General features: G+C 44.0%; 1 protein-coding gene across 2 annotated transcripts in view; it reads right to left on the bottom strand.

Annotated features, from left to right (window-relative positions):
• SAMHD1 (SAM and HD domain containing deoxynucleoside triphosphate triphosphohydrolase 1) overlaps positions 1-24593 on the bottom strand; it is a 100151-nt gene that overhangs the window by 29624 nt on the left and 45934 nt on the right. The window contains exon 7 of one of the 2 annotated variants that reach the window (XM_088480671.1): positions 24356-24535. The exons of the other annotated variant lie outside the window; for it this stretch is intronic. Within the exon in view, the coding sequence (XP_088336797.1) occupies positions 24356-24535 (180 nt within the window). The remainder of the gene's footprint in view (positions 1-24355; positions 24536-24593) is intronic. 2 annotated transcript variants of the gene reach the window in all.

The raw sequence follows: 24593 nt of genomic DNA, 5'->3' as shown, positions 1-24593 counted from the left end.
CTACAAGGAACAGCCATAGGCACCAGGCTGGCCCCAAGCTATGCCAATTTATTTATGGCATGGTGGGAGGCCAAGGTCGTGTGGAGTGGCCACCAACTTGGGGACAGCCTGGTGACATGGCGAAGATATATTGACAACCGTGTTAATTTGGGATGGAGATCAGACCTCCCTAGACAAGTTTTGCGAGCATCTGAACAATAATGACCTCAATATCATACTTATAACATCAGTGACGTCTCGGCTGACTTCCTTGATCTCTCTTTATACGTGGAGTACAGTTGTGTAAAAACAATGAATTTCGTTAAGAGTACCGATTGTAACTCGTTTATTGATTATACGAGTAATCATCGCTGTAATTGGCTAAAAAGTATTACCAACAGCCAATTTCAAAAGGTGAGGCGCAATTGTACAGATATTGATGTCTATAATGAGCAAGCAAAATTTTTGAATGAGCAATTTATGTCCAAAAGTTATGATGCTCAAACTGCTAATAACGCCGAAAGAAAATGGGTTGGCATGAATAGGATAGAGACTATCAACAAGAAAAAGGTATGCAAACCCAAATCTAAAGGACTAGAAGTACCATTCATTACAAAATATAGTAATCACCATAAACAACTTGAAGGCATTGTAAATAAACATTGGGGTATTTTAAAAGTGACCCCACACTTTGAACTGAATTAGATCTACGGCCTAAATTTGTGTACAGAAAAGCCTGTAACATCAATGATAATGTGGTACGTAGTGCCACCTCAATACCCAGTGGTGTACTCAAGATTAAGTCCAAAGGGTTTTATAGGTGTGGGATGTGTAGGATATGTAAAAGTGAGGTATCCAAAGTTACACAGTACACATCCACACAAACCAAGAAAATATACAAAATTAGGGACTTCATAACATGCAACACGAAATATTGTATTTATATACTTGACTGTTCCTGTGGCAACCAGTACGTGGGTAAGACCACTAGAACATTAAAGGAGAGGCTCTCGGAGCAGGTTAGGAACATAAAAAGAGGATTAGACACGTTTCCCTGCATTTTAAAAAAATACATCAATGCGATGTGAAACATGTCTTTTTGTGAGTAGCCCAACCTCATTGGAGGAATGATAGGGACATTAGGCTTGCAAAGATGGAAATGCAAAACTATGTTTACATTGAAAACACAAGCTCCCAGAGGCTTGAACGTTGACTTCGAGATGAAATGGTTCCTATAGCTATGTTTGATTTGCTGTAATGGGACATTCTAGGCATATTTGTATATGTTTATCTTGTTTAATATAAGGGGCTAATGGAGATTTTATCTGGATATTTATACTAATTATGTTTATATTACTTTTTATATTTATGTTATTTATACATGGAACATGGAATGAGAATTGTGGACTCAAGCGATATGAGAAAAGATAAAAAAGAGTTCTTAAATGCTCGTATGGGTCCACAATGACTGTATAGTACAACCACGTGAAAGCTCCTGACAATTCCAGTTGTGTGTTCCACCACGGAGGGATGCAGTTCCGGTGCATGGAACGCAAGCCGGAACTTGTCACCATCTACTTCCGGAAGTCGAAGTCAGAACGGAGATCACGGGGAACAAATTGACTGAAGCACATCCGGTTTACAGTTAGGAGAATGGGCGCCAAATGGACACTCAGAAAGATAGGGATTTATGATAAATGCGGACTGGAGTACATGTGTGTATTATTTACAGTGCATCCGGAAAGTATTCACAGCATTTCACTTTTTCCACATTATGTTATGTTACAGCCATATTCAAAAATGGAATAAATTCATTTTTGTCCTCAAAATTCTACACACAATACTCCATAATGATAACATGTAAAAAGGTTTTTTTTTAGGTTTTGCAAATTTAATAAAAATAAATAAACTAAGAAATCACATGTACACAAGTATTCACAGCCTTTGCCATGAAGCTCAAAATTTAGCTCAGGTGCATCCTGTTTCCACTGATCATTCTTGAGATGTTTCTACAGCTTATTTGGAGTCCACCTGTGGTAAATTCAGTTGATTGGACATGATTTTGAAAGGCATACACTTGTCTATATAAGGTCCCACACTTGACAATGCATGTCAGAGCACAAACCAAGCATGAAGTCCAAGGAATTGTCTGTAGACCTTCGAAGCAGGATTGTCTCGGAGCACAAATCTGGGGAAGGGTACAGAAAAATATCTGCTGCTTTGAAGGTCCCAATGAGCACAGTGGTCTCCATCATCCGTAAATGAAAGAAGTTCGGAACCACCAGGACTCTTCCTAGAGTTGGCCGGCTGTCTAAACTGAGCGATTGGGGAGAAGGGCCCTTGTCAGGGAGGTGGCCAAGAACCCGATGGTCACTCTGTCAGAGCTTCAGCATTCCTCTGTGGAGAGAGGAGAACCTTCCAGAAAGACAACCATCTCTGCAGCAATCCACCAATTAGGCCTGTATGGTAGAGTGGCCAGACGGAAGCCACTCCTTAGTAAAAAGCACATGGCAGCCCGCCTGGAGTTTGCCAAAATGCACCTGAAGGACTCTAAGACCATGTGAAACAAAATTCTTTGGTCTGATGAGATTGAACTCTTTGGCGTCAAGGCGTTATGTTTGGAGGAAACCAGACACCGCTCATCACCAGACCAATACCATCCCTACAGTGAAGCATGGTGGTGGCAGTATCATCCTGTGGGGATGTTTTTCAGCAGCAGGAACTGGGAGACTAGTCAGGATAGAGGGAAAGATGAATGCAGCAATGTACAGAGACATCCTGGATGAAAACCTGCTCCAGAGCGCTCTTGACTTCAGACTGGGGCGACAGTTCATCTTTCAGCAGGACAACGACCCTAAGCACACAGCCAAGATATCAAAGGAGTGGCTTCAGGACAACTCTGTGAATGTCCTTGAGTGGCCCAGCCAGAGCCAACTTGAATCTGATTGAACATCTCTGGAGAGATCTGAAAATGGCTGTGCACAGACTCTTCCCATCCAACCTGATGGAGCTTGAGAGGTGCTGCAAAGAGGAATGGATGAAACTGCTCAAAGATAGGTGTGGCAAGCTTGCGGTATCATATTCAAAAAGACTTGAGGCTGTAATTGCTGCCAAAGGTGCATCAACAAAAGTATTGAGCAAAGCCTGTGAATACTTATGTACATGTGATTTCTATTTTTATTAAATTTGCAAAAACCTCAAAAAAAAAAAAAAAAAAAAACTTTTTACACGTTGTCATTATGGGGTATTGTGTGTAGAATTTTGAGAACAAAAATTAATTTATTCCATTTTGGAATAAGGCTGTAACATAAAATGTGGAAAAAGTGAAGCGCTGTGAATACTTTCCAGATGCAATGTATATTGAATATTGTTTTATATGGGGTTTTCTTATATGGATATAAGGCTACCTACAGTGCCTTGCAAAAGTATTCACCCCCCTTGGGTTTTTACCTTTTTTGTAACATTACAACCTGTAATTTTTAATTTTTGTTATCTGAATTTTATGTGATGGATCTAGACAAAATAGTCTAAATTTGGTGAAGTGAAATGAGAAAAAAAATAAAAAAAATAATATTTTAAGACCCCTCTGAGAGTAAAAATTATAGACCCATCGCGCTCCTTAATACGGATGTGAAAATTTTTGCTAAATTAATCGCCAATCGTTTAAACCCACTGCTCCCCCGTCAGATACATCCTGATCAAGTTGGGTTTGTCCATGGGCGCCAGGCTCCTGATAACACCCGGAGGGTTTTGGATTTAGTGGAATGGGTATCGTTCAATAAGGGACAATGCCTTCTTTTATCCCTTGACGCTGAGAAGGCGTTTGATCGGCTTCACTGGGATTATATGCGTCAGGTTTTACATCGGTATGGATTTCGGGGCGATATTCTCCGATCCATTAATGCCCTTTATTCTGATCCCTCTGCTCGTGTCTTTAGTAACGGATTTCTCTCCTCACCCTTCTCAATCTCTAACGGCACAAGACAGGGGTGCCCACTTTCTCCACTAATATACGTGTTGGCCATAGAACCTCTTGCTCAAAAGATTCGACAATCATCTGAGTTCCCAGGGCTCTCTGTTTATGATACCTCCCATAAACTATGTCTGTTTGCAGATGATGTTTTGTTGTTTGTCACCGACCCGGAGATTTCGCTGCCATCGCTCCAAGGCATTTTAGATTCTTACAGCGCAGCATCCTATTATAAATTGAATGTTACAAAAACTGAAGCTTTACCTATTAATATCTCACCTTCTTATTTACGATCATTAAAGAGTCGTTATCCTTTTACTTGGAAGCAGTCTTCCCTATCCTATTTGGGAATTAATATACCTTCCTCTATTGATGGTGTCTTTACTGAAAATTATGCTCCCCTTTTGCTGCAATTGTCCTCTCTAGCCACTGCCTGGATGAGCCACGAGATCTCCTGGTTGGGCCGTATAGCGGCATTCAAAATGATGCTCTTACCAAAACTGATGTACCTATTCCGTGCTATTCCATATGTTGTCCCAGGGAGGCTGCTGCAACAGATGCGCCGCTTGATGGTTTCATATGTCTGGAAAGGCAAAGCTCATAAAATGGCTTATAGTCGCATGGTTCGTCCTAAACCTCAGGGAGGCCTTAATCTCCCTGACCTGACTAGATATCATGAAGCGGCCCTTCTTTCTCAAATATGTGACTGGTCTCTCCCTCCTGCAGTCAAACCCTGGGTTGATCTGGAGCATGCACTCCTGTGGCACTTTCCCCTCCCTGACCTTTTATGGATACCTCATAGATTGCGACCACAACTCCCTTTATTCCCTAAAACAATATTGGACACTTTAAAAGTTTGGGATAACAGTCTCTTGGCCCATTTCGACTTTGCCTTACCTACCAGAAATGTTTCCCTTCGGGCGCTGAGCAGGATCTTGCCTAATCTCAATTTGTCCTACTGGATGTCCTTGGGCATGGTGTCTTTCGCAGACTTTCTCTCCCCGTCCTCTTTAATACCATACACAGATTTGTGCATTAAGTACCCATTGGGATCATCAGCCTGGTTTTACTATCTCCAACTCACACATTGGTATGCTCTGATGAACACCGGCCCTACCGTATTCCAGACTCCACCACATCTAATTCTAAGTAAACTTAATAACCCCTCCTCTAGGGGTGCAATATCTTTTTGGTATTCCGTACTCTCCCCCATAGCCCCGACGGTTAAGTCCCCTGCTCAGCTCCGGTGGGAGGCAGATCTTCAACGTACCTTTACCTTCTCACAATGGGAGACTATCTATCTCTCTACCTTCTCTATATCTAAATGCACTAACCATATTGAAATGTATGTAAAACTTTTAAATAGATTATATTTGACACCCTCTAGATTGCATAAAATTTGGCCTACAGTCTCAAAGTTCTGTTGGCGTCTCTGTCATTCTGAAGGATCTATTTTTCATGTCTTCTGGGATTGCCCTGTAATACGCCCCTTTTGGGAGGAAGTGTTCAACCTTATTAAAGATGTCCTCGGTCTCACCTTAATCCCAGATCCTTCCCTCGCCCTTCTCCACTGGTACCCAATCTCTGTACCCAAATCTGACCGATATGTTCTTGGCCATATTCTGATTTCTGCTAAAGCTACTATCGCTCAGAGTTGGAAATCCCCTTCCCCTCCCCCATTTGCCAAAGTCATAACTGAAACACAATCCCATTTTGAAATGGAGACGGGGGAGGTTCCTCACTCTATGACTATTTCATCCCCTACTGTAAAATGGTATCCTTGGTATCTGTATGTCACAAATGGGGGAGCGCCACCCCTATCCCTACCCTCTCCGGTTCCTCAGGGTGCCTCTCCTTTTGATCTAAATGAGACTCCAGAGCGGGACTAGCACATCTAAGTACATGTTCAGGCAGCTATGGTTTCTTTATTGGTTCTTTTTTTTTGTTTGTTTGTTTGATGTCTTCAAGTGTACTGTCACATCCTTTTATTTTATGTATGTTCCCCCCCTTTTTTTCTTTCTGTACCCCATAAAAATTTTGTACTATATTCAATAAAAATTTATTGATGGAAAAAAAAATATATATATATTTTTTCTAAATAAAATTCTGGAAATTGGCTTGTGCATATGTAATCACCCCCTTTGCTGTGAAGCACCTCAAAAGTTCTGGTGCACCCAATTACTTTCAGAAGTCACAATTAGTGAAATGAGGTCCACCTGTGTGAAATCTAAGTGTCACATGATCTGTCAGTATAAACACACCTTTTCTGAAAGGGTCCAGAGGCAGCAACACCACTAAGCAAGAGGCATCACACCATGAAGACCAAAGAGCTCTCCAAACAAGTCAGGGACAAAGTTGTTGAGAAGTACAATTCTGGGTTGGGTTATAAAAAAATATCCAAATCTTTGATGATCCCCCGGAGCACCATCAAATGGAAAGAACATGGTACCACAACAAACCTGCCAAGAGAGGGCCGTCCACCAAAACTCACAGACCGGGCAAGGAGGGCATTAATCAAACAGGCAGCACAGAGACCAAAAGGTAACCCTGAATGAGCTGTAGAGTTCCACAGCAGAGACTAGTGTATCTGTGCATGTGACCACAATAAGTCGTACACTCCATAGAGCTGGGCTTTATGGAAGAGTGGCCTGAAAAAAGCCATTACTTAGTGATGAAAAATTAGACACTATTTGAGTTTGCCAAAAGGCTTGTGGGCGACTCCCCAAATGTATGGAGGAAGGTGCTCTGGTCAGATGAGACTAAAATTTTACTTTTCAGCCACTAAGGAAAACGCTATGTCTGGTGCAAACCCAACACATGCCATCACCCCAAGAACTCCATCCCCACAGTGAAACATGGCGGTGGCAGCATCATGCTGTGGGGATGTATTTCAGCAGCAGGGACTGGGAAACTGATTCGAGTTGAGGGAATGATGGATGGTGCTAAATACAGGGATATTCTTGAGCAAAACCTGTTTCAGTCTGCCTGTGATTTGAGACTGGGGCGGAGGTTCACCTTCCAGCAGGACAATGACCCGAAGCATACTGCTAAAGCAACACTCGAGTGGTGTAAAGGGAAACATTTAAATGCGTCGGAATGGCCTAGTCAAAGCCCAGATCTTAATCCAATTGAGAATCTGTGGTCAGACTTGAAGATTGCTGTTCACCAGCGGAAACCATGCAACATGAAGGAGCTGGAACAGTTTTGCCTTGAGGAATGAGCAAAAATCCCAGGGGCAAGATGTGGCAAGCTCATAAAGACTTATCCAAAGAGACTTGCAGCTGTAATTGCCGCAAAAGGTGGATCGACAAAGTAGTGACTTTAGGGGTGTGAATAGTTATGCACGCTGAAGTTTTCTGTTATGTTGTCCTAAATGTTGTTTGATTCACAATATAAAAAAAAAAATACAACTTCACAGTTTTAGGCATGTGCTGTGAATAAAATGATGCACACCTTCAAACAATCTATTTTAATTCCAGGTTGTGAAGCAACAAAACATGAAAAATGTAAAGGGGGTGAATACTTTTGCAAGGCACTGTATATGAGGTATTTTAAAGGAGAATATTATCTTACCATGTATGGGAATAGGGGTAATGTCAGAGTTTTTAACTGGATTTTACTCATTACCTGGAATTGTGATTATGTAATCCCAACCCTTTAGGTAACAGGATGGGTATATAAAGGCCCTACCTGACATACCTTAAGTACACCCTGACGTGTCAGAAACACGTTTGTGTATAGGGGGACCCTGATGCAGTTGTGGAATCTGGTAATTTCATCTACCTCGGACATACCTGCTCCTCTCAAACCGGGTGAGAGAAAGCGGTGTTTGTCCCTAATTCCTATCTGCAAGAGGTTCTCCGTGGGTACTAATTTTTATTTTATGGAGACTGTTTTTATCCGATTGTTGCTGTGATTTTTTTACTATGTATTTGGTATAAATATCATCTTTTCTGGATCAAGTGGTTTTTTGGATACTCTGGGAAAACTGAGGAGGGTTCCTGACCTGATGTAAAAAAACCTTTGGGTGAACGTTCCCAGGTGAGCTTTTGACTAAGGAGGGTTACATTGCTCAATGTGTATACCCATGTAGAAGTGTATTATTACCAGACCAGAGAGGACATAAAGAAACCTTTATATGCATGCATCTCACTGTTAGATGAGTCCTGAAAGGAATATCCACGTATAGACACTGAATGGTGGCATGTGAATATAATAGACTACCCTGTTTTCTTCCTTTCTCTGAAACGGTGGAAGGTTCCAAAACAGGTGGAATGTCTAGATTAGCAAACAGGGGGGCATGGCTTGGGGGCCATCTGAAGAAGACGTGGTCTGAAGGGGCTCTTAACAAAAGAGGCATTAAATTACCCCTTTGGACATCCCCACCCTGATCCAGTGTCCCTTTGTGGGCTCCCTGTTGCCGCCCGACACCTGTGAGCCCCTGGTGTTAGCAGCCACGGAGCCGGAGAGGGTCTTCTACCCTCTTGCAGGTTGTGGCCTATAAGCTCCATAGAAGCCGGGACCTCAATTTCAGCGGCAGCCGGCAGATCGCGGGCCACGCGACGGTGCCGACGCCCGCTGCTGCAGTCTCCCCTGAGGTTTCCCCTGCTGACGCGGCTGCCGGGTACCCGGAGGATCTTGTTTACCTGCCCTCCCGGTCCGGAATAGATGCCTGGATCTGCAAAGGAGGAGCGTCCGCCATCTTGGTACACCCTGCATAGCCTGGATGCGGTTAGGGAGCTGAATATAATAATCCTGCTGCTGCTTCTCAGCCTGTGCTGCTTCCTGGCCATCCTCACTCCCTTTCCCTTCAGCCACCTAGCAGTTATTCCCCTATCATCCATCAGACAGAATACTTAACTCTTGCACGAATACCCCAGTCACATGGCTATTATTTTGAAGTGAATCTTTAATTTATACACAGGAGCCACTAGTTCCTTTATTATTGGTGCTGTGCTTTATTGCACAGATATTGACAGGGTAGTGCCAATTGAATCACACTGTGGTCAATTATTACAACTATATTGCTGAACAGTAATTTTTCATGTGGTTCTGCATTGCTTCTACACTCACCCACAATTATAGCACCTCTAGCTCCCTCTGGTGGTGGCTTGATTGAAATTCATCACAATCTAGACAACTTTATGGGTTTTATCTTCCTGTTCTGATACGAGATCACGTCAAGTTCTGTTCTCTGATATGATGTGATGATATTCCTGATGGCTGCCTAGGTCCATAGGAGGGACGGTGCCTAGGGATGACCCGTATTTTCTCCTAACTGGTTGAATAAATGAGAATTGTACACAGATTGCTGCTCATGATACATACTTACTGTAAGTCTTAAATTCAGAATGAGGAAAGACAAGAAACAAAGGTCCAAGTCGGAAGTAGATAATAGAACAGACAGCGGATCTCATCAAGATATGCGTCAGTTCCTAAAGTCCGCTGGTACAAATGCATCAGGGGCGACTTTACCATCTTCCCCTACTATATCTTCCTCCCCAGACAGATTATCACCGGAAGATACTCAACCTCCTAATACTCCTGCTTCTACTATACGTGAAGAGATCAGTGAAATCCTCTCTCATGTTAGATCATTACCAACGAAACAGGACTTCCAATCTTTGGAGACCAGAATACAGGCTACTATACGCCAAGAAGTGGCTACCATTCAAATCGGATATGGCTGAACTGGCAAATAGGGTAGACGAACTAGAAGATCATAAAGAGGCGTCCAATGATGCTTTTCAACAATTCACAGATGTTCTTTCTCATCAACAGTCCGAGATTCGTTCTCTTAAATCATGTATAAATGACTTAGATAATCGCGGTAGACGCAACAACATCAGAGTACGAGGCCTCCCCAGTCTGAATTTTGGAAATATCTTCAAGTAAGACATTTTATTATCTCCTCATGCAAACTTTCTGATCTCAATAGGTCCCCCACTTTATTTGAATCTTTATGTTTAGCCTCTCAAACTCCGTCTCATACCATATCTACTTTATATTCAGTGATTATTGAAAATTTGTTTAAACTGCCCCGATTATTCACAAAAGCATGGGAAAAAGACCTTCAAGATACAGTTCAAGACATTGATTGGGAGGTGGTTTTTAATAATACATTTGCTAGTTCATCCTGTGTAGCTACTTTTGAAACTCTTTAAAAAGTTCCATCACGCTGGTATAGATACCCTGTCCTTCTAAATAAAATGTTCCCTCAGGTTACAAACATTTGCTGGAGATGCAATTCAGCTCCGGGTAGCCTTGTACATATATGGTGTGATTGTCCTTCCCTGGTCCCATTTTGGAGGAATGTATTTGAATGTTCCAAGTCAATTATTGGAGGGGAGGTCCCCAGAGACCCTAGGTTTTGGCTTTTGAACATAACCTCCTCTTCCCCAGCTTCATATAAGAATTCCCTATTACGGCATCTAAACAACGCGGCTAAAGCAGTCATTCCTGTTTTATGGAAATCTACTTCTCCTCCCTCCATTAAAGACTGGTTTAGGAGAATAGATTATTATATGGATATGGAGGACATTGTGTCTTTCTCTAAAGGTAGACCTACCGACTTTACTGCCATTTGGCTACCTTGGTTGATGTTTAAAGACTCCACATTATACAATAATTTTAATGGTGTAATTACTACATCCGTTTCTGCAGCGTCCTAAGTCTGAGAACACCCACAAGTATATACATTAATTTTGGTCTGGACAACGATAAATTGTCCCCTCTAATATCCCCGTTTGTCTCCAGCTCAATCCCTTCTGAATAACCTCCCCTTGTCTCCCCCTTTTTTTTTCTTGTTTACTCTTTTTATTTCTCTTATACTTTTATTTGGGTTATTGATTGATATATTTGGTATTTTGCAGTGATTTTTTTTATGTTAACATTTTTTTGTATTGTTTAAAATGGAATAAGCAATTGTTTATATGTGTATACATTTACTATATTTGTATTTTATTTGGAATTGCTTGGTCCTTTTTCAATAAAAACAGTTTGCATAAAAAAGAATAGCAAACAGATACACTACAAGGACTTTGTGCTTTTTGGACCACTCATATTTTTGTGTATTTGTTAAGGATTAGTGCTCTAGAGTGTGGACTAAGCTGCAGTCCGGGGGCGCAGGTGGCTGTAATATACATTTTCTGAGATCCCAACTGAGGCCAGGTGCGTCAAGGAGGGTGCCCTGTGGACCTCAAAGAAAAAGTTAACTGAGGTATGTTATACCATAACTCTCATTTTCTTCTTCAGGGTCCATAGGGTACACATGATCTACCTTGGGGACATCCTAAAGCAGTTCCCTTAAGGGTGGGGACGCTCCTGCGCAGAGAGGAGAATCCGCCGCCCAAAGGAAGCATCCTGGGAGGCAATAGTATCAAATGCATAGAATTTGATAAAAGTATTGATGGAAGACCAAGTGGCCGCCCTTGCACAGCTGTTCAGCCGAGGTGCCATGTCTAACTGCCTACGCTGGTCCGACAGACCGAGTAGAATGTGCTGTCACCTTGTTTGGGAAAGGGAAACCAGCCTGTGTATAGACCAAAAAAATAGTCGTACACAGCCAGCGAGCTAAAATTTACTTATATCTGGCCAGCCTCGTTTGTGAAACCCAAATAACAGAGCGAATCTGATTTCCTGATGGAGCTGGTACGATCCACTTAAATATGAAGAGCTCTAACCACATCCAGGAAAGCTTCACCTGCAGACAGGCTTGAAGATTACAATCTACTACAATCTCCTCATTAATATGGAATCGGGAAACCACTTTAGGAAGGTAACCCGCCTTAGTACCTAGGGACAGCTCTATGTTGATGAAAAATCAAATATGGAGAGCGACATGACAGAGCTGCCAAGTCAGAAACTCTACGAGCCGAGGCGACAGCGAGGAGAAAAGGTGTCTTCGTGGTCAACCATCTTAAATCCACCTTATCCAATAGTTCAAAGCGAGCAGTCTGCAATGCCCTTAGAACCAAAGTCAAATCCCATGGTACCATCGGAGGGACAAATGGAGGTTGCAGCTGGAGAACCCCTGCAGAAATGTTCTAACATCCAGCAGAGGGGCAATTCTGTATTGGAACAAACCTGATAATGCAGAAACCTGAACTCTCAAGGTAGCCAGGCCAAGACCAAAGTCTAATCCCGCCTGAAGAAATGCAAGTATTCTTGCGACCTTGAAAATCTTAGGGTCATATTTTCTGTGAGAACACCAAAGAAAAAATGAATGCAAATTCTGTGATAGATGCGGGCGTAAGCAGAGGCTCACAGAGGCTGAAAAATCCTTGGCCTTGAGGACGGCAGACTCAACAGCCATGCCGTCAAAGCCAGCCGAGGTAAATCCCGATATAGGGCCGTATTCAATTAGACACAAAAAGTCGGAATCAGCGAAAAAGTATCGCAGATGACGTAATTTCGCCAGGCGGAAATTTATCGCCGTATGCAATTGCAAATGTTTTTCGCGTACGCGAAAAACGCAATGCAATGTAATAGGTGAAAAAGATTCGCCTATGAATAGGTGTCAGAAAAAAGTGCACTTAAGTACCCCAAATAGCTTCAGTAGGGCTATTCGGGGACTTCTATATTGGTCCCCAATGTTACAGCATCTTTTGGGGGGTGTCAGGCTGGTTTCCCCATTTTTGACAGCACTTTCCGCCTGTTTAAGTTTCACTGGGTTGCGTTTCGCGTGTATTGGAATTGAAAACGGCGAATAGTGGGGGCGCGCACGATAAGTTTCCACACTTAAAACACGCAAAGTAGGCGAAAGTCCGGCAGTCGAAAAAGTATCGCGGGTGCAAAACGAATTGAATACGGCCCATAGGCAGGGACCCTGCACTAGCAGATCCGGCCGTATGGGGCGGTACACCTGTCAAACCGTAACGCAGGTGTCCTAAGGCGAGCTCAGGAAGGACAGAAACCTCCCGTGGAGCAGAAGGGCAAAAAAGTGGCAGTGGACTGTCTATGGATAGATATATCAGGTTGGAGAACCAATGCCTCCTGGGCCAGGCAGGGGCTATTAGTATTATCCTGCCACCTTCCTGCTTGAACTTTCTGATGACCAATGGGAGGAGGGAGATTGGAAGAAACAGGTATGCTAACCTGAAATCCCATCTCACCGCCAGAGCATCCACGAAGGTGGCTGTGGGGTCCCTTGTTCTGGACCCATACCTGGGGACTTTGTGCTTATGACAAGAGGCCATGAGGTCTACGTCCAGTACTCCCCACTTGTCCACCATGAGTTGAAAGACATCTGGATGAAGAGCCCATTCTCCGGCGTGCATGTCCTGGCGACTCAGGAAGTCTGCTTTCCAGTTGAGAACACCTGGGATGAATACTGCAGAGATTGCCGGAAGATGGCATTCTGCCCACAGCAGAATTTCCGCCACTTCTTTCATGGCTGCCAGACTTCCCTGATGGTTGATGTAGGCCACTGCTGTCGCGTTGTCTGACTGAACCTGGACAGGCCTGCCCTGTAGGAGGTCCTGCGCCAGAATGAGTGCTCTGTGCACTGCACAAAGCTCCAAGATATTTATTGGTAGGAGACTTTCCTGAACCGTCCATCTTCCCTGAAAGGTGAGATGGCCTGTCACTGATCCCCATCCTTGCATGCTTGCATCTGTGGTGAGGAGTACCCAATCCGGGACCCATAATAGAGGACTCTTAAATGAGTCGTCTGCAGCCACCAATCGAGGGAGAGCCGAACCTCTGGCGAGATGCGGATCATCTGAGACTTTATCCGATGATACTGACCATCCCAATGAGCCAGAATCCAATTCTGCAGAGACTTGGAGTGGAACTGGGCATAAGCCACCATGTCGAATGTGGATACCATGGAGCCTAGCACCTGCAATGCCAAGTGTACTGACAATCTTTGCTTGCAGAGAAGACTGCGCACACGAGATTGTAGTGCCACGATCTTGTCTTCTGGTAGAAGAACCCTTTGTCCCAGAGAATCCAGCAGCGTCCCCAAGTACACCATCTGCTGAGTTGGAGAAAGAGAGGACTTTTTCCAATTTATTTTCCAGCTGTGCTCTTGTAGGCAGACAATGGTCATCTGGAGATGACATTGTAGCATCTCCTGAGATTGTGCTAATATCAGGTGGTCGTCCAAATATGGCAGTATCCTGACTCCTTGTCGTCTGTAATGAGCCGTCATGACTGCCATTATTTTGGTCAACACCTGAGGGGCTGTGGCCAAACCAAAGGGTATAGACTGAAATTGGTAATGTTGTTGATCTACCGCCAATCTCAGAAATCTTGGGATCGTGCAATCGGAACATGCAGATATGCATCTTGTATGTCCAGGGAGACCCTTAAAATCCCCATGCTTCATCACCAGCATAATTGACGTAGGGTTTTCATGGATGAATCTGTTGAGACTTCAGATTCAAGATAGGGCGATGCGACCCATTTGGTTTTTGAATCAAAAATAAATTTGAATAACCACCCATTCCCTGTTGCATCACAGGAACGGGGACTATGACTCCTGACTTCAGGAGGGCCCCAACAGACTCATGGTAGGCCGAAGCCCTGACCGGCCCTGAAGGAAGGTTTGTATCCAGAAACCTCTGAGGGGGATGCCTCAGCAACATGATGACATAACCCTGAGAGACATGCAGGCATCCGTAGTTGTCCGATACCAGGCCTGGGAGAACTGTAAAAGTCAGCCTCCAACCCTGAGACCCACCAGGGGGAGGCCAGCCCCATCAAACAGTAGACTTACTATCTGGCTTGGAGGCAGGACGTTTGTTTGACCAAGATTTCTTGGGCTAACGTGTCCTGTGGGCATGACTGTCTAGAGGAAGACTGACCTTTTGCCCTACTCTGTGGGTGAAAGGACCGAGCTGCCGACTGCCTAACTTTAGGGCAATTCAGCCGACTTCGGTGTTGCCAGAGAAGCCATTATGTCATCCAGCTATGGTCCAAACAGTACCTCCCCTGCAAAAGGCAAAGATTCAAGAGCCTTCTTGGACCCTGCATCTGCCTTCCAGATTTTTAGCCAAAGGGAGCTGCGAGCTGCAACCGAAGTTGCCGAGAGCCTAGAAGCCAAAATACCTGCGTCAATGACCACTTCTCCCCCATATACACAGCTACTTCTCGCTGCTGATAGAGAAAAGACTGTTCTCTGGTAGCATCAGGCTTAGTACCTTCCAGAGATGTCGTCCATTCTTCCATAGCTTTCACTACCCAGGCTACAGCCATAGCTTGTCTGGTAATAGCTCCAGATAATGAAAACATTGATTTCAAATGATAGTCAAGTTTTTTCTGTAACCTCTTTTAAAGAGGATGCTTGCAGGAATGGGTAACGTAGCGCTCCTAATCAATCTTGTGACATGAGCATCTATTGTTGGGGGAACTTCCCATTTTACACACTCACCAAGTGCAAATGGGTATCGAGAGGTTATATTCCTTGTAGCATGCTGGGAGCTTCAAAGTTGGAAGCTGTTTGGTGCAATGGATCGTTTTCCACTACATACCCCAAGGTAGATCCTGTGGACCCCATGGACCCTAAAGAAGAAAGGTAAACTAATGGTGCGTACTCACGGTACGATCAGTGAGCAATAACTATATCGCTGACTGATCTCCCTGGTGTGCTGGGTGATGGGATATCGATCATCCAGCACACCACCAACGACGGGCCAGCGATATCGCCCAGGTTGGCCTCATGCACGGCTGATGGATAATATAGTTATCGTAAATGCCCGCGCATCGCTGGTCGTTTGAGGTTTGGAAGGCACAAAAAATTAACGATCTGAATGATACGCGAGGGCGCCATAACATTGGGTAATAGTTTCGAAGTGTATTATTGGGCAAAATCAATGGGGTTTGGGGTTTTTAAATTGTGTCAAACGGTTGTTATATGCATTTTTTCTTTAACAGTGGAAAAAATGAAAGAAAGTTTTTTGGGCAAAATAAATGCTGCCGTTAAATTAGGAGTACATAAAAATGGGTGCAAGTATATTTTGTGTCAATTTAGGGTAATTTTAAAAAAATGTAAAAAAAAAAAACACACCTGCTGCAGCCACCTGCAATCCCAAAAACACTTGTCCCATCAATACAGCCCCTCAAATTACCTACCACACTGCAAAACCCATTTTCCAACACTTTAAAATTTGAACCCAAAAATTACATGTCATTATTAGGTGAAATGAAGTTAATAAACAAAATGATGATTTTTGCCAGAGCAAAATGCGCCGTGCCCTGTTAGTGGTGCCCTGCTAAACAGCCTGCCTGCTTCCATTCTGCCGCCGCGTGAATAGATGCACTTTCCCATCGCTGGGTATGTGAGGAAGAGTTTGGATACTTAAGTTTCGGCACCACGTTGCCAGACCCTCTACACTCTCCAGAAGATACATAAATCTCTAACATGACCCCCTGGAAGACCGATAATTTCGGTGCAAGGCTCCCTACTACAACCCCTAGCCATCTTTGTCAACAGTAAATTACAGCCATTATAGTTCTGAAGACTAGAAGCTACATACGAGATACAAGTGACTTCTTACAACAACTAAAACTGATTGGCCCATTGGAGGAAGGTATTCTCCTAGCAACTATGGATGTTACCTCGCTGTATACAGTGATCCCTCATGAGGAGGGACTTGACACCTTGAGTGATGCCATGATGAGTCACAAGTCGCTTGTTGACACTCCACCCAAATTTATTCTACAGTTGGCTAAATTGGTCCTTTTTAACAATCATTTCCGCTATAAAGAAGGACTACTACATTCAAGTAGCAGGTACAGCTATGGGCTCGAATCTGGCACCCTCATACGCTAACCTCTACATGACAGGGTACGAAGAGAAAAATCTCTTTCCAATGTTCGGTCATGAAATACTGTTTTATCGACGGTTCATTGATGAAATTGTTTTGCTCTGGGGGGGTAGCCTCGAGTCATTTAATGAAATGGTGGCTAAATTAAATCTTCTGAAAAGTCCCATTAGGTTCTTGCATCAGGTAGACTCTCACGTCATTCACTTCCTGCACGTCACTGTTAAAGACATCCATAGATCTTTAGTCACCTCACTATTCAGAAAGACCACAGATAGAAATATTGCTTTGGTCCCAACTAGTCATCATCCACCAGCTTTGAAAGATAATTTGCCAATCTCACAATACTTGCGTGTGATGAGGATCAACACTGATAGCACAACAAGGAATGAACAATTAAATGAGATGACAGATTCCTCGCTAGGAGCTACCGCAATGCTTCTCTGAAGAGATGTTTATCTAAAGCATATAATATATGTAAAGGCGAAGAAACCGGACTATCTTTAGAAGAAAAAAACACCACCTATGATAAAAATTCTAACACCACTCAAAGCCTTGAGGAAGCATTGGCCTATAGTAGCCACTGACCATAGCTTTCCTATGATGGCATATAGAAGGGGCCCAAACTTGAAGCAATTATTAATGCGACGCACGATGTACCCTGGTGAACGGAAACCCACTCTCTGGACCTCATTCAGAGACGGTCGTTGCGGCCGCACGGTGATACGCCACCAATGTTCGCTGAACTGCGCATGCGTAAAGTTCGCAATGCGCGTGCGCAAACTAGCTTCTACGATCAGAAATTTCTCTCTCCTTGAACACAGCCAGGTTGGTAGTTTGAGTGACAGAATGAGGCATTTGTGGGTGGTAACAGGGGAAGGTGCTTAAAAACGGGGGAGTGGAGATCCGAACGCAGGCGTGCCTAATTATGCGAACAGCGTTTTATGGGAGTGCATAATTAACAAAGTAGTGTCATGGCACACGTGACATGGGTGGTTTTTACACTGACCTGATCGTAGTGCTTAAGAGAGGGTATGGTCAACCTTAAGCTCTACGACCAGTTTCGATGGTTCCCGATGGTCTCGATTAATCCTTATATGCCTGGAGATGACGTGTAATGCGTACGAGAAGGGGGCGTATTTTTTGTCTTCCGGCCTCTTCCTCCCCTTGGTCGGCCAGCTAACGATCTGATCTTAAGGACGCAACATGCGAGTGCATCATTTGCATATCCGGCCCCTTTTCCCGTACGACCGTGCGGCCGCAACGACCGACTCTGAATGAGGTCCACTATCTCATGACAAAGAAACCAGGCAGCTATTCTTGTGGAGGATGCATTACCTGTGCAGCTATGCTGACCGGACCATCTTTCCCACACACCGGCAACAAAATTAATATAAAAGTATAAACTGCATTGTACAGTGGACCATTTAATTCATACACTCACTTGTCCATGTTGACTATATTATGTTGGCCTCACCTACCAGAAATTTAGGGATCGGATGGCTAATCATCGAGCGACGATACGGTCTGCTCTCTTCAGGCTCCAATGACAAACCTGTTGCTAGACATTTTTTAAAAATGGGCCACTAGTTGGCAACTCTTAACTGCAAACTCATTGATTGGGTACCACCTGCACCGTTGGGAGGCGATAGAACATTGGCCCTCAAGAAACATGAAAGTTTCTGGATACACACCTTGGACACTGTAGCACCTCGTGGGCTTAATGAATACAGGGGGTCATTCAGACCCGGTCGCAAGTACAGAGCCCTCGCAACCGGGTCGATGATTCCTCACTGGGTATGCGCACATCGGAGCCGGCTCCAACGTGTGCATGTGCGAGACCCAGCTAGCGACGGGCGCTCCGTCGCTACGGGTCTCGCACCAAATAGGGCGAACTGCCGATGGTGAGTGACAGCTCGCCCCATTTGGGAGGCGGGCAGGGGGCGTGGCTGGCCAAACGGAGGCATTCCCGACGGAACGCTTGCTGTTTGGGGGCGGCCCCACTGACATCAGCAATATCAGTGGGGAGCTTCCTGCTCGAACAGAGCAGGAAGCTCCCTGGGGCTTGCGGTTGACGAGACCCAACCTTAGGGTCTCGTAGCAAGCCCCGATGGTCTTGACCATCACCCTGGTCGATCGCAAGAGCTGTGGGTGGTAACCCACAGCCTAGCGATCGACCAGGAGGCGGCACTTAAAAAAGTAAGTGGCCGCCCTCATTCACAGCGATCGCTTGCAGCAAGTGATCGACTCGGAATGAGGTCCACAATCCTTTGAACATTTTTCTTTGACTCATAATAATTTTTTTTTTTTTCTCCATTTGTTGATATCTAAATGTGCATCTAATGTGTGTCCGGTAGAGGCATTAAGCAACACCTCTTGCCACTACACACACATCTTTTTTGGAAATTTTCCCTATACTATCTGTCTTCTCTTCAGGCGATTGGTGCATGCACTTCAGTTATAGTACATGTTATATAGGACTCCACTGGCACATGTCTATTTCTATATCAATGTCATTTATAATTGATTTCGCCCAGGAGATTGGAGGTGAATTTGAGTTCAACTAAGCACTAGCACATATAGTCTACTCTATGTAGGATCGCTATCATGCACCATTCCTTCTCTGTATTGCACGTACCCCAATCCCATCACTATATTGAATGTGAATTGATCAGTTGCAGCCCAAATCGTTAGACATGCAGCATCTGCTTATATGATGCACAGAGTCGCACTGAAACTTTTACCCATGGGATATGGATGATTGGCGTACTCCCTGCAGCACTTATTGAACTGCCATCCCTGTCTGAAGATATGCTTTTTTCACTTTCCTCTAGGCTCCACTTAAAACAAAAGGTGCATGCAGAAATGACACCTTTTCCTTTTTTTAAAAAAAATCTTTTTCTCTATCTGACATGCCCCTATTGTTATCTCTGTGGTGATATCACCTGGACTACACCCATCCTTATCAGGTTAATCCCCACAGATGTAGCCCAATTAGTGACACCATAGCAGTCACTCCCACCCAGCCAGTATTTAAACCCTGCTGTATCTGCTCTCACAACAGTATGCCTCATGTAGCACTGCCCAGCGCGGCTAGTATGGCGATTCCACTCAGTAGCTGCTGAACAAGGTAAACCTTTCAGTTCTCGATACCTACAGCGTTATATAGTTACACACTCCTCACTTTATATCTATCTAGTGCAGCCAGCATTGAGACTTTATCCAGCACTCGCTGGTTCAGCAACTTTTCAGGTATCGTTATCTGCCAACACTGTTAGGCCGTATTCACTTCACTATGCGCTATTATGCCATGTATCATCTGTGTGCATAAACTATCCTTACCTTGTAACTTTATCATGATATGTCAGATTGTTACATTTGTATCCTCTTATCTGTATATTTTGCATCAGTATAGCTTAATTATGTTATGTCTGATTGTTACACTATTTTCTTTATCTGTATTTATATTGTACATCAGTATTAATATGCCACAGATATACTGTAATTTGTTCCATCACAGTATATGAACCCTGCAGTCACGTGTATCTGCTTTCACATGCTGTGATTTGTCTCATTGTAATATGGGATATTTTTCTGCATACATTAGTCCTATCCTGGGTTTACATTATGACGACTGATAGCCTTCAGCATTGTCTTTATATTATTATAGTCTTGATAGCCAATTTAGGGTATATTAGACAGATAGTATATGATGCCGAAATAGCTATACTTATACTTTGGACACATACAGCATTAGATACATATATAGTATTAGAGATACACACAATACATTGCACACTCCCGTGTTATAATTTATTTTATCTTTATGTTCTCTTATAATTTAGTGGAACCTGCTAGACATTGCCTTGATTATCCTTGTTATCCTTTTTACAGATGTAATATCTTTATACATCATATTGTGTTACACGTCCGTCTTGAGAAAGGTTCTAATGATGAACCAAAACGTTGACACAATTTGTGGCACATTATAAATATTCATTGTTCTAATAAAAAACTTTTTTTAAACCTAATTGGAGAGTGTGTATATATAGTCCAAGTGTCCCCGGCACTCCCCTGTACTCGATGGATAGAATATGCACCGATGCCATATTTATATATTAGTAGTTGGTCACTCCACTCAGCAGGTACATCAATTTAGGGTACCAGAGAAGTCAATTGTATATAATATATAGAGATGCACGGAATACCAATGTTTGTAGTTTGTGTTTATTAGGCTTAAGCATAGGCAAAGATATCAGCAGCGTTTTGGGCACAGCTCTCTTTTTTATTAAGCACAAGGGCATTGCTTAATAAAAGCAAAAAAAGCACAAAACATTGCTGAGATCTTTGGCTATGCTTGAAGCTTAATAAATAGACTGAAATCCTTCTCCCCCATATCTGGAGAGGAAGTCATGGCCCTCATCCGGTCCTCCACCCCTTCCACCTCCACCCTTGACCCTATCCCCTCCTGCCTGCTCCCATCTTGAACACCTCCTTAATCTCTCCCTCTCATCAGGCACTGTCCCTTCTGCATTCAAGCATGCCCTTGTCTCCCCCATTCTTAAAAAACCTTCCCTCGATCCTAACACTCTCTCTCCTCCCTTTTGCCTCCAAATTCCTTGAGTGTATTGTTTACAACCGCCTTGCTTTCCTTCCACTCCCTCCTTGACCCCTTTCAGTCTGGCTTCCGTTTGCTCCACTCCACTGAAACTGCCCTCAAGAAAGTCAGCAATGACCTCCTTGCTGCCAAATACAAGTGCCACTACTCTCTGCTCATTCTCCTTGACCCCTCTGCTGCTTTAGGCACTGTGGACCACCCTCTCCTTCTGCAAATCCTTCACTCCCTTGGTCTAAGTGACACTGCCCTCTCCTGGCTGTCCTCCTACTTTTCTGATCGATCCTTCTCGGTTTCCTCTCGTGACTCCTCTTTCTCCCCCCCCCCCCTCCTCCTCCACAGCCTCTTACAGTAGGTGTTCCCCAAGGTTCTGTTCTTGGACCTTTCATTCTCCCTCTATGACCCGTCTTCAATTAGAGGTGAAAAGTCAGAAAGTTTTCGCCTGTCCGACTTTCCAACTCATTCACCTGTTTCAGAGGTGAATTCATACCGTGCGCATCCCCGCTTTTCGCTTAATTCAATTGCAAAACAGGCGAAAATGGAAATAGGCGAATGAGGAACAGGCGAAAAGTACTGAAAGAATTGGGGAAATCAGTCTGTACCCAAGAAAAAGATACACGAACATAGAAAATCAATATAGATGTGTACTAATAGCCATAATAAAGCTATTTTGGGTACTTAAGTTGTGTAAATTGCTTGCTATTAGCGTCTTTGTAAAGTAAATTGAAAAGAATGTCATAAAGCAGTATTTTTTGGTGAAAAAAAGTAGTCCGGCATATTTGTATGTCTCTAAAGTGAACTTTTTAAAAATGTGAAAAATACACCTGCTGCATGCACCTGCAATCCCAAAAAACCCTGACCCATCCTTGCAGCCCCCAAGAAGCCTATTTCACTAGTTTTTATGCTTGTCCCCCACTTTTTACATGTTCACCCAAAAAAATTACATGTCGTTTGTCCCAAGGGTTCTGAGTCTTTTCCCCACGTTTGCACTCCAAAATAAAGATTTTGCACTTCTTTTCACCGGCTATTCATGAGAGAATCTTTTTTGCCGAAGTCAATGCATCGAGTTTCGGCTTAGGCAAAATAGTCATGGAATTGAATTAGGTCGAAAAGTTTTTAGGCGATATTCTCGCCAAAAAACAGGCGAAAAAAGCTTTTCGCCGCTAGTTGAAAACAGCCCTGTATGTCCTCTCTAGGTGAACTCATCAGCTCTTTGGACCTCCATTATCATCTCTATGCTGATACCCAAATTTACCTTTCCTCCCCTGATCTCTCCCCCTCTCCACTGACTCGTATCTCCACATATCTCTGCTAGCTCTTCCCGGATGTTCCAGCAATTTCTTAAACTTACCATGTCTAAGACTGAGCTGATCGTCTTCCCACCCTCCCACATAACCTCACTTCTCACTATTTCTTTATCAATTGATGGTACAACTATCTTATCTAGTCCCATAGTGCGCTGTCTTGGAGTTATCCTGGACCCCTCCCTCTCCTTCAAGTCACATATCCAAAACCTCTCGCAGTCCTGTCGTTTCCATCTCAAAATATTTCCAAGATCAGACCCTCTCTCACCCAGGATGCTACTAAAACCCTTATACACTCACTGGTCATCTCCAGATTGGACTAATGTAACGAGATGCAGTCATCCGCAGGTCACAATCCCGACAGTGTAATCCTGGCAGGGTTCTAACATAGGCGTTGAAATACTGACGCCTGTGTTAATCCCAACACCAGGACTCCGACAAGGATGCCGGGCCGATCGTCCAACGCCGGGGGTAACTATCCACGTAGCCGGGGATGGGGGGGTGGGGTTAGGTGTCAGGACCCCCGGGGGGGGGACTTAGGGTTACGTACTCCCCAGGGGAGGGTTAGGCACCCCCGGGGGGAGGACAGGGTTAGGTTTAGGGTGCGGGGAGGGTTTAGGTACCCCTGGGGAGAGGTGAGGGTTAGGCATTGGGGGGGCCGGGGAGGATAGGGTTAGGCACCACTACAGGAGTGCCACGGTTAGGGGAAGGGGGGGGGGGAAGAGGGGCAGGTTAGGTAGTTTACTTACCTCCGTCAGGATCTGCGGTGTTCGGCCTGCCGGCGTTGGGATTTTGACTGCCGGGCTTTCGTCCGGCGGTCATTCATAACGATTCCTACAGTAACCTCCTCCTATCTGGCCTCCCCAAATCCCATCTCTATCCTAAAGCAGTCTGTCCTCAATGCTGCTGCTCAGGTCATCTTCCTCTCCAAGCGCTCTACATCTGCATCCGTCTCCTACAAGCCCTCCACTGGCTCCCCTTCCCTTTCAGATTCAAGATTCTCACACTCGCTTACAAAGCCCTCAACCAATCTTCTACCATTTTCATCTCTGATCTCAAACTCCTGTCCACCCTCTTCGTTCAACTAATGCATGCGGCCTTTCATGCCAACTGATTACTTCCTCCCACTCCCGCCTCCAAGATTCTGCCCATGCTGCCACCCCACCTTTGGAACTCTATCCCTCTCCCCATCAGACTCTCCACCTCTCTACAATCATTCAAACGGGCTCTCAAGACCCACTACTTCATTAAAGCCTTTCAGCTCCCATCATAATCTGCTGCTACATGTTCCTTCCTCCCCATCTGCCCCATGTGTGTCACACCTGTTTGTCTGCCCCTCCCTTTTAGAATGTAAGCTCTTACGAGCAGGGCCCTCTACTTTCTTGTGCTTCTACTTACTCTACTTTAATCAACTTCTTACTCCCCATTAGGGCACCCAACACTTGGTTGCTTATGCTCTGCTGCTTATGTGGGTGTTATGGTCGCTAATGTAGCAATGTATATTATCCATGTCTTGCATTGTATTGTACTGTAAGTCACTGGTCACCTGTTTGTTTATGCTTTGCGAAGCACTGCAGAACACTTGTGGCGCCATATAAATAAATGATAATAATAAATAACAACTATCTTGTGGTAGCTGGAACAAATTTGCATAAATGAAAGTCAAGATTGTAAAGCTTACCCCAAATTGTTAATTCCAATAAACTTAAGTGTCACTTACTGAGGGACTACTCTGACTCGAATTAAACTGCTCTAAATCGTCATGAGCCAGTGGTCCAGCTATTTGTTCCTTAATAAAGTTTAAATCTTCAGGCAAGTGAAGTCCATATTCTTTCATTATGCTTTCCAATTCATTGGATTTAATTAGGTGATCAAACATCTTCACAGAAGCAGCTTCATGCTGAAAATAAACAAGTAATGAAATACGTACAGTTCAATATAAAAGGCTAAATCACTTA

The sequence above is a fragment of the Taudactylus pleione genome, unplaced genomic scaffold (assembly GCF_031769625.1).
Source record: "Taudactylus pleione unplaced genomic scaffold, aTauple2 ptg000256l, whole genome shotgun sequence".
Taxonomy (NCBI): domain Eukaryota; kingdom Metazoa; phylum Chordata; class Amphibia; order Anura; family Myobatrachidae; genus Taudactylus; species Taudactylus pleione.
Note: the sequence above shows the minus strand (reverse complement) of the source record. Positions and strands in the feature narration are given on the sequence as shown.